The sequence below is a fragment of the Strongylocentrotus purpuratus genome, unplaced genomic scaffold, assembly GCF_000002235.5.
Source record: "Strongylocentrotus purpuratus isolate Spur 01 unplaced genomic scaffold, Spur_5.0 spur5_scaffold_7, whole genome shotgun sequence".
Lineage (NCBI taxonomy): Eukaryota > Metazoa > Echinodermata > Echinoidea > Camarodonta > Strongylocentrotidae > Strongylocentrotus > Strongylocentrotus purpuratus.
The window spans coordinates 34,578,186-34,589,317 of record NW_022145613.1 but is presented as its reverse complement, the minus strand read 5'-3'; the positions used below and the strand labels follow the sequence as shown (position 1 = coordinate 34,589,317).

General features: G+C 37.1%; 1 protein-coding gene across 1 annotated transcript; it reads right to left on the bottom strand.

Moving 5' to 3' along the window:
• Positions 1-643: 643 nt before the first annotated feature.
• LOC592572 (acyl-coenzyme A amino acid N-acyltransferase 1) lies at positions 644-10,801 on the bottom strand. The gene is made up of 9 exons (XM_030974039.1): positions 10,621-10,801; positions 9,136-9,509; positions 8,614-8,901; positions 7,580-7,758; positions 7,067-7,275; positions 6,377-6,503; positions 3,669-3,749; positions 1,834-1,981; positions 644-1,037 (listed from the first exon to the last, which is right to left on the bottom strand). The coding sequence occupies exons 2-9, from the start codon at positions 9,461-9,463 to the stop codon at positions 898-900; spliced, it is 1,500 nt and encodes a 499-aa protein (XP_030829899.1). The 5' UTR covers positions 9,464-9,509; positions 10,621-10,801; the 3' UTR covers positions 644-897.
• Positions 10,802-11,132: the final 331 nt, after the last annotated feature.

The window sequence follows — 11,132 nt, the reverse complement described above, 5'->3', positions numbered from 1 at the left end:
GTAGTAGGATATAAGTTTAAAGTTTAAATATTAAATGTTGGTTTGTCATACGGTAAAGAAAGTTTAGTAAAAAAAAAAAAAAAGGTGTAGGAAGAAGATGAAGAAGATGAAGAAGAAGGGGAAAAGGGAACAGGAGAAAAAGAAGGAGAAGAACAAGAATAAAAATAGGAGAATAAGAAAAGGGGAAGAAGAATAAGAAAGGAAAGTAAAGAAAAAGAAACAAGAACAACATACTGGTATTGCCTGAATATTGGTTAACCTCCCTCCACAGAAAATAACAGTGTATCTATTACTCATCCCACCCCCCCCCCCCATGTGCACACACATGCATGCACAAAATCAATGGAATGATGACACTGAAACACATGTATTAAAGCATTAAAAACGGAGAAATATCAGCTAAAAGTGGGCGGAAAAAAAAACAAAAAACAAAACAAAACATTCAAATCTGAAAAATATTGGCCCAAAGAGGGTGACAAAAAAAAAGTTAAAAAAAAAAAAAAACCTTTTCCGAGCGACCGACCCATATTTTGGCATCCAAAGGACAATACAACAAGTTTGTATTTTAGGCCTAAAATAAAAACTTGTTACATTGCCCTTTGGGTGACAAAATATGGGTCGGTCGGTCGGGAAAGATTTTTTTTTTTTAAACTTTTTTCTGTCGCCCTCTTTTTGACCGATATTTTTCAGATTTGAATGTTTTTTTGTTTTTTTCATTCTCCTATACTATAATAGGAGTAATATTCAAATTACCCAATGCATACAGATAAACAATTACATGTATTAAATGGTACAAGCACTGCTTGGCAGCTAATGAGTAAATAAAAACTCTATCCCTCCACAAACCAGACTACCTGTATCAATCTTACACACAGAATGAGAAGAGGATCGTCCGGTCTAGGATGAGATCCAATCACTGCGATACATTTCTTTCACATCAAGATGTTTCCGGAAGAAATTCACGATTTTTCTCCAGGCATACACCTGGTCTTTCATTCCCTGCTTGGTATCACTACCACCGTAGTCAGTGAAGTATACTGTTTGATTTTAAGGTAAGATACAGAAATAGATAGAAATCAATCTCTGAAAAAAGCATAAGAGTTGTAATGCAAGAGTGGGTGACAAAAAAGTCCTGAAGACATTGTTTCCATTTCTATGAACAAATCCTTTAAAAGAAGTGATATGTTCACAAAAGTAGAGGATTCTCCCTCCACAGACTCTAACGTATTTACGTGGTATATTCCATAATTTTTAAAAGCGTAAATGCTCTGAAACCTACGGTATTATGAAAGAAATCAGTGGTTATTCCAAGGATGAGATGAAGTCAACCATGGCAGTTCTTTTTTCTCCTCTTTTTTATGTAGTAAATGAATGCCATGTGTGGATGAAAAAAGTAGCTGCATGCAGTTCTTTTTATGTGTATGTTTTTTGAGAAACCCCCCCCCCTAAAAAAGATGACCTTACCCCCCCCCCCCCCCCCCACTGAAACGGAATGTCGATCGGTCAAATTTTGGGACCCCCCAAAAGTCCTCTTACCCCCCCCCCCCCCCCCCCCCCCCCCCCCCCCTTGCTTATTCAGCGGCTGGCTGAGTCGTTGCAATTTTTTTGGGACCAAGATTTCAAAATGTTAAAACACCCCCCCCTTGAAAAAATCCTGCATACGCCACTGATCCTATACGTATTGATTCTATATGTGTGCTATAAGATGTGAATTCCAGTTCACTAAATATGAAAAAGTCTTTAGAACCGTTATTTCAATAATTACAGATTGAAATTTCTTTTAAAATTTCAACAACAATACAAAACAAGGAACAGGGAAAGCCTAATACTTACATTTAGGAGATTGAAGTGTGGTTGGATCATAGAGGCTGGAGATGGTGTTGATTGCTTGGTATGGGACCTCCAAAAAGTGACCTGTTCCAGGCAGTAGCTCAAACTCTACCAAATGACCCTTGCCAGCTCTCTCCAAACGATCTCTCAGCTACAAGTCAATAACACAAAGGTTGAGATAGAGTTACAGTATTCTTTGATAATGACTTGAGTTTCAGTGTATGTTAATGCTGGAAAACTATACAAAACATAACGATGCTTTTCTTTCATTATTAAATGAATATAAATGAATTTATAAAGTTCCAAATAATGTTATACAGCATGAGGAACTAAGTCTGTAATAAATCTTCCAAGTTCCCTATCAATATTTGTAGATTATTGGATATCACAGAATTTACAAACTTACAAAAATAATGACAAATATCCATTTTATTGAAAGAACATGTCCGAGATGAGAACCCACAGAATGCCATGTAAAGTCATTAAAGCTTATCTGCCATAGTTTACAGGAGGGATTAGAGCGCCCTGCAAGGTCACTGGACAGGTGGTTATCTCATCAACTCAGCTCTCAGTTAACATAAGAAAAAGAGGATCATGGGGGACCAATGGTCACCGATTATGCATTGTTTGTTATATAGAGGGCGCAAGTAGCTACAAGTAGTGCAGTGCAGTGGCGGATCCAGGGGGGGGCCCAGGGGGCCCGGGCCCCCCCCCCCCCTTGAGAAAAAAATCATGTAAAATCACATGATTTTTACCTTTTTTGGGGGTTGGGCCCCTCCCCCCCCTGGCGCTCCAGGGGGGGGGGGTGCAAATTGAATTTTTTTTTGAGGATCAAAAAAAAAAAAATGTGCTCACTAACCCCCCCCCCACTGAGCGAATTTTTGGCCGGCGCGTTTTTCAAATTTTCGGGAGCAAAAAAAAAAAAAAAAAAAAAAAAAAAAAATTGTGCTCACTAACCCCCCCCCCACTGAGCAAATTTTTGGTCGGCGCGATTTTCAAATTTTCGGGAGCAAAAAAAAAAAAAAGTTGGGCCCCCTCCCCTAAAAAATCCTGGATCCGCGCCTGGTGCAGTGGGCCTTTAAGGGTTATTTTTATGTTTCCTAGGTGCACAAAATCATGGGGGCATTAGGTACTCTTAAGTCTGAAACATATTTTAGGTCTCTTTTCACTGCATGTAAAGATTTCAAGCCTTATGTATACCTCAAATGTATAAATGAAAACAAAAAATTGAATTTTGGAAATCCTAATTCCATTCACTTCATCCACAAGATTGTTTACTATGTTATAAAGTTGCCCATTTGTACCATAGCATGTAATCATGTGCTTCCTTATCTGAATTTGGCACAAGTTCAGAGCATAAATTGTCATTATTTTTTATCTACATGTATATATAAATATAGATACCAAGAATTATTTTCAAATCCTACTCAGATTTTAAACATCAATTATTTTTCAAATCTTACATAAATATCAATTAATTTCTAATCTGATTTTAGATATCATAAATATCTTATCAAATCTCAAATCTTACTTAGATACCATGACAAAAAATTCAAATGTAATTCAAATACTAGTAACATAAATTATTTTCAAATCATATTTTGATCTTATGAATTACTTTTTAAATCCTAATAAGATATCATAAATCACTTTAAAAATCTTATGGAGATATCATAAATGATTTTTCAAGTTTATTCAGATATCATAAATTATCATTCAAATCTTTTTTAAATACGTTACCGTAAAATATTGTTCAAATCCTAATAAGATATCTGTAATCATTGTCAAATTAGACTACAATCTATTTCATGCCAGAAACTGCATCAAAAATTACTTACATCAGTGGTTGCTTCCAATGATGGAATATGGTGATCATCCGCATGAAAAAACATAAGTAATGGACATTCTAAATTCTCCTCCTGTTTACAACATAAAGAAAGCAAAGATGATGTATTAGAATGAATTCCATTGATGGATGAAGATATTCTTCATATGCTTACCCACCAGGCTACTTAAAGGGAAATGCAACCCTTGTAATATTTTCAATCATATTTTTCCTATGCATAAACAGCATTTTCTTGAAACAGATATCTACTAAAATTTTCTATGATTTTGCTCTCACTGCCTATGTGTTACGTATAATTCATAGCATTCTGGATCAAATTATACAAAGAAAATATCACTTAAAGACTGTAGGTTAATGTAATCATAATGGTACCCAATTTAGATTGAATGGCCAGCATTTTACCTCAAGCATAATGTGTTCTGGAATAAGTCGATCATTATATGGGCATTTTGATCAGTATTCAAAAAGCATACCATACTCCCTTTAGTCCAGAACTAAATCCTGAGTTAGTGGGTTCAGTTAGTCCACTAAATTATGCAGTGCAAAATGTCAACCTCTTCATCCCATAAAAATTAACATAATTGAGTCATCAATAAACAATTAAATTCATGTAAACATGAAAACAATTTCTTCTTTTCATTTCTTAACGGCATTCATTTTATTTTTTCATTTTGTTAGAAATACAGTAAATGAACTAAAAACTTTAGATCAAGTCATGACAACAATGAATATGCAAATTACATAAATAACTGCTCAACAGATAATCTACAAGTAGTGAAGCTATAATTTGAGATAAACAGATACGTTTTCAGTTGTGTATTGAATTGTTCTATGGAAATATATTTTTCTCAGATAAGAAGGAAGTGAGGTTCAGAGAACGGGTGCAGCTTTGGTGAGGGACCTGTCGCCATAGGTAATCGTTCTTGTCATAATATATAGAACAAGTTAACGCAAAGCGTAGCATCCCCTCGCCGGGTACAAATGGCCTAAATTTAGCAATTTTTGCATAGTTAATGAGCTGTGACCTTTGACCTTTGATGTACATACTCAACATTACAAATTACGTAATTGAATGAAAACCATTTTTGCATATATAATTAGGTATTTTTGCATATTTAATGAGCTATGACCTGTGACCTACATACTCCGAAATGGAACTTAGGCTGTATTTTGATACCATTTTCCCTTATATTAAATTTCATTGAAATCCGTCAAACATTACTTAAGTTATCGAACGGAAACCAAATTTTCGAATAATTAGCTTTTTTTCGCATATTCAATTAGCTATGACCTATGACCTATGATCTTTGACCTAAATACTCCAAAATCAAAGTTAGGCTGTATTTTTATACCATGTACCTTCATATCAATTTCATTAAAATCCGTCAAACATTACTAAAGTTATCAAAGATTTGTTACGGACGGACGGCAGCGTTACTATATGTACATGTATATCCCCTCCGACTTCTTCTGCGAGGGGATAATACAGTGCTTGACATTTGGTGCTCCATAAATGATTGGACTATGTTAAACAGAGTTAAAACAGAGTTCAACTTAGTCATTCTCTTAAATATGAACATTTGAATTAGAATTGTTTTGAAAATAGAAAGATATTAAACTTTACCAAAATAGTTTTAAATTTCATTCACAAAATCATACAAGCTATGTTCACAGCATAAGAACCACTATTCATAAGGACCGCTACTCATAAAACGCAAAGGGGGTCACTATTCACAAAGGCATAAGGACCGTTATTCATAAGGACCGCTATTTATAACGTGAGATGAGGGTTGCCATTCATAATTAACATTGAGGGTCATTACTCATAAGGACCGCTATTCATAATACGAAATCGGGGTCGCTATTCATAAACATGAAGAAGGGGCGCTATTCATAATTTATATCGGGGGTCACAAGGACCGCTATTCATAATACGAGAAGAGGGCCCATATTCATAATACGGAATGAGGGTCGCTATTCGCTATTTGTATTATGAATAGCAACCCCGATTTTCTATTTCGAATAGCGACCCTCTTCTCATATAATGAATAGCGACGCCTTGATTATGAACAGCGGTCCTTATGAATAGCGGTCCTTATGAATTGCGGTCCTTATGAATAGCGGTCCTTAGGAATGATGACCCTTTTCTCAAATTATGAATAGCGGTCCTTATGAATAGCGGTCCTTATGAATACCGGTCCTTATGAATAGCGGTCCTTATGAATAGCGGTCCTTATGAATAGCGGTCCTTATGAATATCGGTCCTTATGAATAGCGGTCCTTATGAATAGCGGTCCTTATGAATAGCGGTCCTTATGAATAGCGGTCCTTATGAATAGCGGTCCTTATGAATATCAGTCCTTATGAATAGCGGTCCTTATGAATAGCGGTCCTTATGAATAGCGGTCCTTATGAATAGCGGTCCTTATGAATAGCAGTCCTTATGAATATCATTCCTTATAAAATGCGGTCCTTATGAATAGCAGTCCTTATGAATAGCGGTCCTTATGAATAGCGGTCCTTATGAATAGCGGTCCTTATGAATAGCAGTCCTTATGAATATCAGTCCTTATGAATAGCGGTCCTTATGAATAGCAGTCCTTATGAATATCGGTCCTTATGAATAGCGGTCCTTATGAATATCGAGCGGACCCCGTTCACATCAGACTACAATATCTAATTAATTTCATGTTAAGTTACCAGACAAAAATGGGCGTCTTGCGATTTTTTGGTAAGATCAATGAAATTCTCATCTGTATCTCTCTTGAGTGAAAGCCAGCTCTTGCCATTCTCATCTGTCCAGGTCCTTACAAAATCTTCCATTGGGCTGCAATCAAAAATGATAAATTTAGACTAACATTCTGCAGAGAAATAGAATTATCCCTTTTATGTGGGTTTTTTTCTGGAACTACAATACATAAGGTAGTCCAAAAGCTTGTTGACAGCAAACAATTCTATTTAAAAAACAAAAAACAAACAAACAAAGGTAAAACTGAAAGATAACTATTGCATATTTCTTCTTCATATTTATCTTTCCCCAACACATTTACAGAACTAAGAAAAACTGTATTTGTATAGAACTATAAATGATCATAAATTTGTTTAAAATGTACCTATATTTTTTTATTTTTGATGTATCAAATTTGGGACGATCCTAGGATTATCAGAAAATATGGGGAGAGAGGGAGATTTCCTATCTATACTCAGTATCCTTTCAGGAATTCTGCTGGCCTTCTCCAGGCCTTTAAAAAGAAATCAATGGGGATAGGAGAAAAAAAAGGGTGGTATTTTCTTATGAGTCAGCTCTACTCCAGGCTCTTAAGAGAGCTTTTCCAATCATGCATCTGTGCTCTTAATGAAGGTCTACCATAGAGGCTAGGTGGCACTTACCCTGCAGGTTCGAGTAGACTCCCATCCAGGTTTTTCCATCCAACATTCACACACAGTATATCAACAAATCCAGCTGCAACCATGCACTTGACTGGCAGATCAAGTCTAGTAGCAGCATGAAGCATCATTGCCCCTCCATAGCAGGAAGATGTCATTCCTATCCTGTTCTCATCTAGCCGGGGATGTGCCTTGACAAAATCTATGATGTCCTAAAAATATACAAATACAGATATACATATAACCATCAGACCTCTTTGAATAAGGCGTGCATAATCATAACATTTAGATTAATTCATAGCTAAAGATATTGTAAGGTTTGCTCATACTCAGTTACAATATAAGATGCCCAACTTAAATTTTTTTTCATCTATGTAGAATCAAGTGAAATTTGTTTTAAACTGATAAGGGGATATACATGCATACAAAAAAAGATTCTTAATATGAAATATAACTTTGATAAAAAGGTAATTATCTCTAAAATAAAAATGGCAAGAGTACTTTTTCAAAACTCACAAGGAATGCTTGGCTGTCCATGTAAACATTTTTCTCTTGACTCTTCAGTCTGCGTGGCATGAAGTAATCAAATGCAAAGACAGCAAACCCATGAGAAGCTAGCGTGGCTGCACGGTCTACAACTAGATTGGTGAGAAGACCTCGGATGTCGATTAGGAAAGGTAGTGGATCTGATGATCCTACAGTGGAATAAAAATTAAAAAATAAACGTTATTGCCAGTTATAATGTTTCATTCAACGATTGGAGAATATGATGCAGAACTACAACTGACAGAAACCAATTCAATTCAATTCATAAACACACACAAAAATTAAAAAACTTCTTTGAGCATATTTATGCATGATACTTCATACACATCTGCTGTAGTTTGCCTTTAGCGCGATTTCCAGTCATTTCTTTTCCATTTTTTTTAATAATATGACATTAGTATACTAATAATGACTGCTATGAGAGACATAGTTGTTTTTATACACTCAAGGGGAGGTTACATTGTGCTATCGCCCCGAGGCGTGCTGAGGGGTGATGGCACGATGTAACCTCCCCGAGAGCCTATAAAAACAACTATGACTCGAATATTAAAGAAGTCATTATAACTTTTATATACTGAAAAGGGTCATAGAATCCATGTGCGACTTACCAATCATGGTAATCAAGTTTGTTTACGCTATCAAGAGCTAGTCTAAATAGGTTGTCTGGTCAGGCACCACTTGAGTTTGTGTGCTAAAATTCTTCCCTTTGAGATAGCACGCATATATACGTAAAATTCCAAAACCGGTCAATAGTCTTCTGAAAAGTGCCCTAGGGCCTTTTTCAAAATACTATTGACCGGTTTGGGCATTTTACTTCTCTTTACAGGAATGGCTAAAATCACGACTCCAATGTAGACCAATCCATCAGATGGCTGGATTTCTAAAGTGAGGTATATAATACTTTTTATCAATCATTAAATTATGTGATTATTTGCTATTTATATGTTTATTTTTTATACTGTTTTTACAGAGGTTTTCATAAAGTACAATGCAGTTAAACATACCTCTTTGTTTAGGCAAAAAGAGTACCCCTTCTGCCTCGCCCATCTTAACTGGTATCCTTTCAACATAGTCCGCTAAGAACATTCTTTCAGCTGACGTAGAGGTGATGACCTTCTCCTGACCTTCGTCTCCATCGATGAGCTCAAGTGTGTAACTGAAAGGCGTTGTAACATCCCATTTGACCAACCGAGGGTATTTGTGGGCCACCTCTGGGCCTGGTTCCATGGCTAAAAAGAGGCCCATTGGTTCAATACCCTCATAGCTCCCTCCGAGTGATGGGTCCTTTTGAACTATTCACATAGAAAATGTAATTCAGACAATTAAATTGCAGGACGCTATGCTACACAAGCAATAAAAAACTTTGATACATATTTTTAGGGCATCATGTATGATAACATCAAGTTTTTCCTTCAATACGACTTTTGATCAAACCTGTATGTATACATAAATGAGAGCAGCCAATGAGAAACAAAAAAGTGGTATTTACAGATAGTTCATGTATGATTGATTATGGACCTACAAACCTCTTACTTTGCCGTCTGCATCAGCTTTGTAGTGAGCTCTTGACTCAAATCTGTACTTCCCATTCTCTGTGTAGACATGAGCTTTGAGAGTGACCAGTTGCCCTGGGGACAACCCATTTGCCTCAATGTTGACAACCTCATCACACAAGCTGGACTCTGGATGCACACTCAGGGTTGGATTAGTTGGTCCTGTACTACTGCATCTGGAGGATGTTACTCTGGGAACCAATGCCGATGATGTATACATTTGATGTTGTCCACCGGATGAGATAGTAGCCCTACCAGCGACAGTCCTCAGGACATTCTGAAGCCTGGCTAATGCTGCCATATGTTTATAGTTTATTAGTTGCCAATCTTCGCAAACCTTTCAGAATCTGGGTAAGAATCAAGAACAAAACAATCGATAAATAGACCTTGGATATACAGTACATCTCAAAAAAAAATTACAATTTCAGTAACATATTTTGAAAAAAATACATGTAGGCCTAGTTCAAAATTATTTCAGGAACTTTCTTAGACCGAATTTTCCGTCTCTTTCGTTCGTTAGCCTCTTATTGGGGTAGGGTCGGCTCTCTCTTTAGAGACGGAAACCGTCTATACGCATTCCCTTGATAACGCCACGGCCATTTCAGGTCGTAGGGTTATGCCCCCAAAATGTCATTTTACCTCGAGCATGTTATATTGTAAATTAGGCCTAGGCTATAATAAATCAGTTCCACATACCAACTTGACTGAAATAATCAGTTTAATAGTCCCTTTTTAGGAAATTATGGGTCAAAATCGAAATCCATTTTGAAAATCTTTTTCAACAAGCCTAATTTACAATATAACATGCTCGAGGTAAAATGACATTTTGGGGGATTTTGGGGGCATAACCCTACGACCTGAAATGGCCGTGGCGTTATCAAGGGAATGTGTATAGACGGTTTCCGTCTCTAAAGAGAGAGCCGACCCTACCCCAATAAGAGGCTAACGAACGAAAGAGATGGAAAATTCGGTCTAGAACTTTCTTACCGGCTGTAGTAAGCTATAAAGGTCTGTTTTTATCAAATGACACACACACACAAAAAAAAAAAATCAGTGGCAGATCTAGTTCTTTTAACATTTATTTTTATTTTTTACGACTCATAATTAATAGTCTAGTCTAGATCTGACTCTAGGTCTATAACGAGTCATAAAAAATAAAAATAAAAAATGTTTTCATAACTTGTCTTGAGAAAAATTTGCAGTCTTAGATCTATTTCGATTGGTTATGACGGTTTATCCACTTTGTGACATGTATCTCCGTACTAGGAAGGTCGCCGACATATGACTGTCATCATGAAACGACCCCCAGGCCAGGAGATGCACGAGCGCCCGAGCGCGAGCGAGCTCCAGTGCAGCGAGGACGAGGTACTAATATTAGTAGCCTAACCATATATAAATCAATGGAATAATTCAGGTAATACAGAATCCAGCCTTCCATAGAAACATCTTCAAACTTACTCTTAACAAATTCATAAAGGCGTATCCACAACTTTCTCCAGATCCCGGTGAAGTCAGCTTAGCTTAACCAGGGCATTGTTAGGGCAAAGATAATGCCAAACTCAGTCAAACAAAATAATACATTAAGTCGCGCCAGCGCTATATTTAGCTACAATGGAGGTCCGGTTCTTCAAGACACCCCTTGCAATGTAGTCACGTGACAAAGACTCCTTCAACGTCACCTGACATTCGATTTTGCAGGTGGAAAAAATCGCAACGACTCAGCCGACCGAAAAGTCGCTCAGTTGGGGGGGGGGGGGGGGGGGGGGGGGGGGGGGGGGGGGGGGGGGGGGGGGGGGGGGGGGGGGGGGGGGGGGGGGACACTTTTTTTTATTTATTTTTTTGGTATCGAAATTTGAAAATTTGACATTTTGCTCCGTTGGGGGGGGGGGAGGGTAAGGTCATCTTTTTGAGGTCGGCCATGGGAATATTTTTTTTTAATTAAAAAAAACCCCCAAAAAACCCCAAAAAAA

What these genes read in the sequence shown, in the direction of transcription:
- LOC592572 (XM_030974039.1), bottom strand. Translation starts at nt 9,463, where the DNA reads ATGGCAGCATTAGCCAGGCTTCAGAATGTCCTGAGGACTGTCGCTGGT. An exon ending in TGCAGACGGCAAAGTAAGAG is followed by an intron (nt 8,902 to 9,135) that starts GTTTGTAGGTCC and finishes CTATGTGAATAG; the next exon opens with TTCAAAAGGACCCATCACTC. An exon ending in AGTCTACTCGAACCTGCAGG is followed by an intron (nt 6,504 to 7,066) that starts GTAAGTGCCACC and finishes TTTTGATTGCAG; the next exon opens with CCCAATGGAAGATTTTGTAA.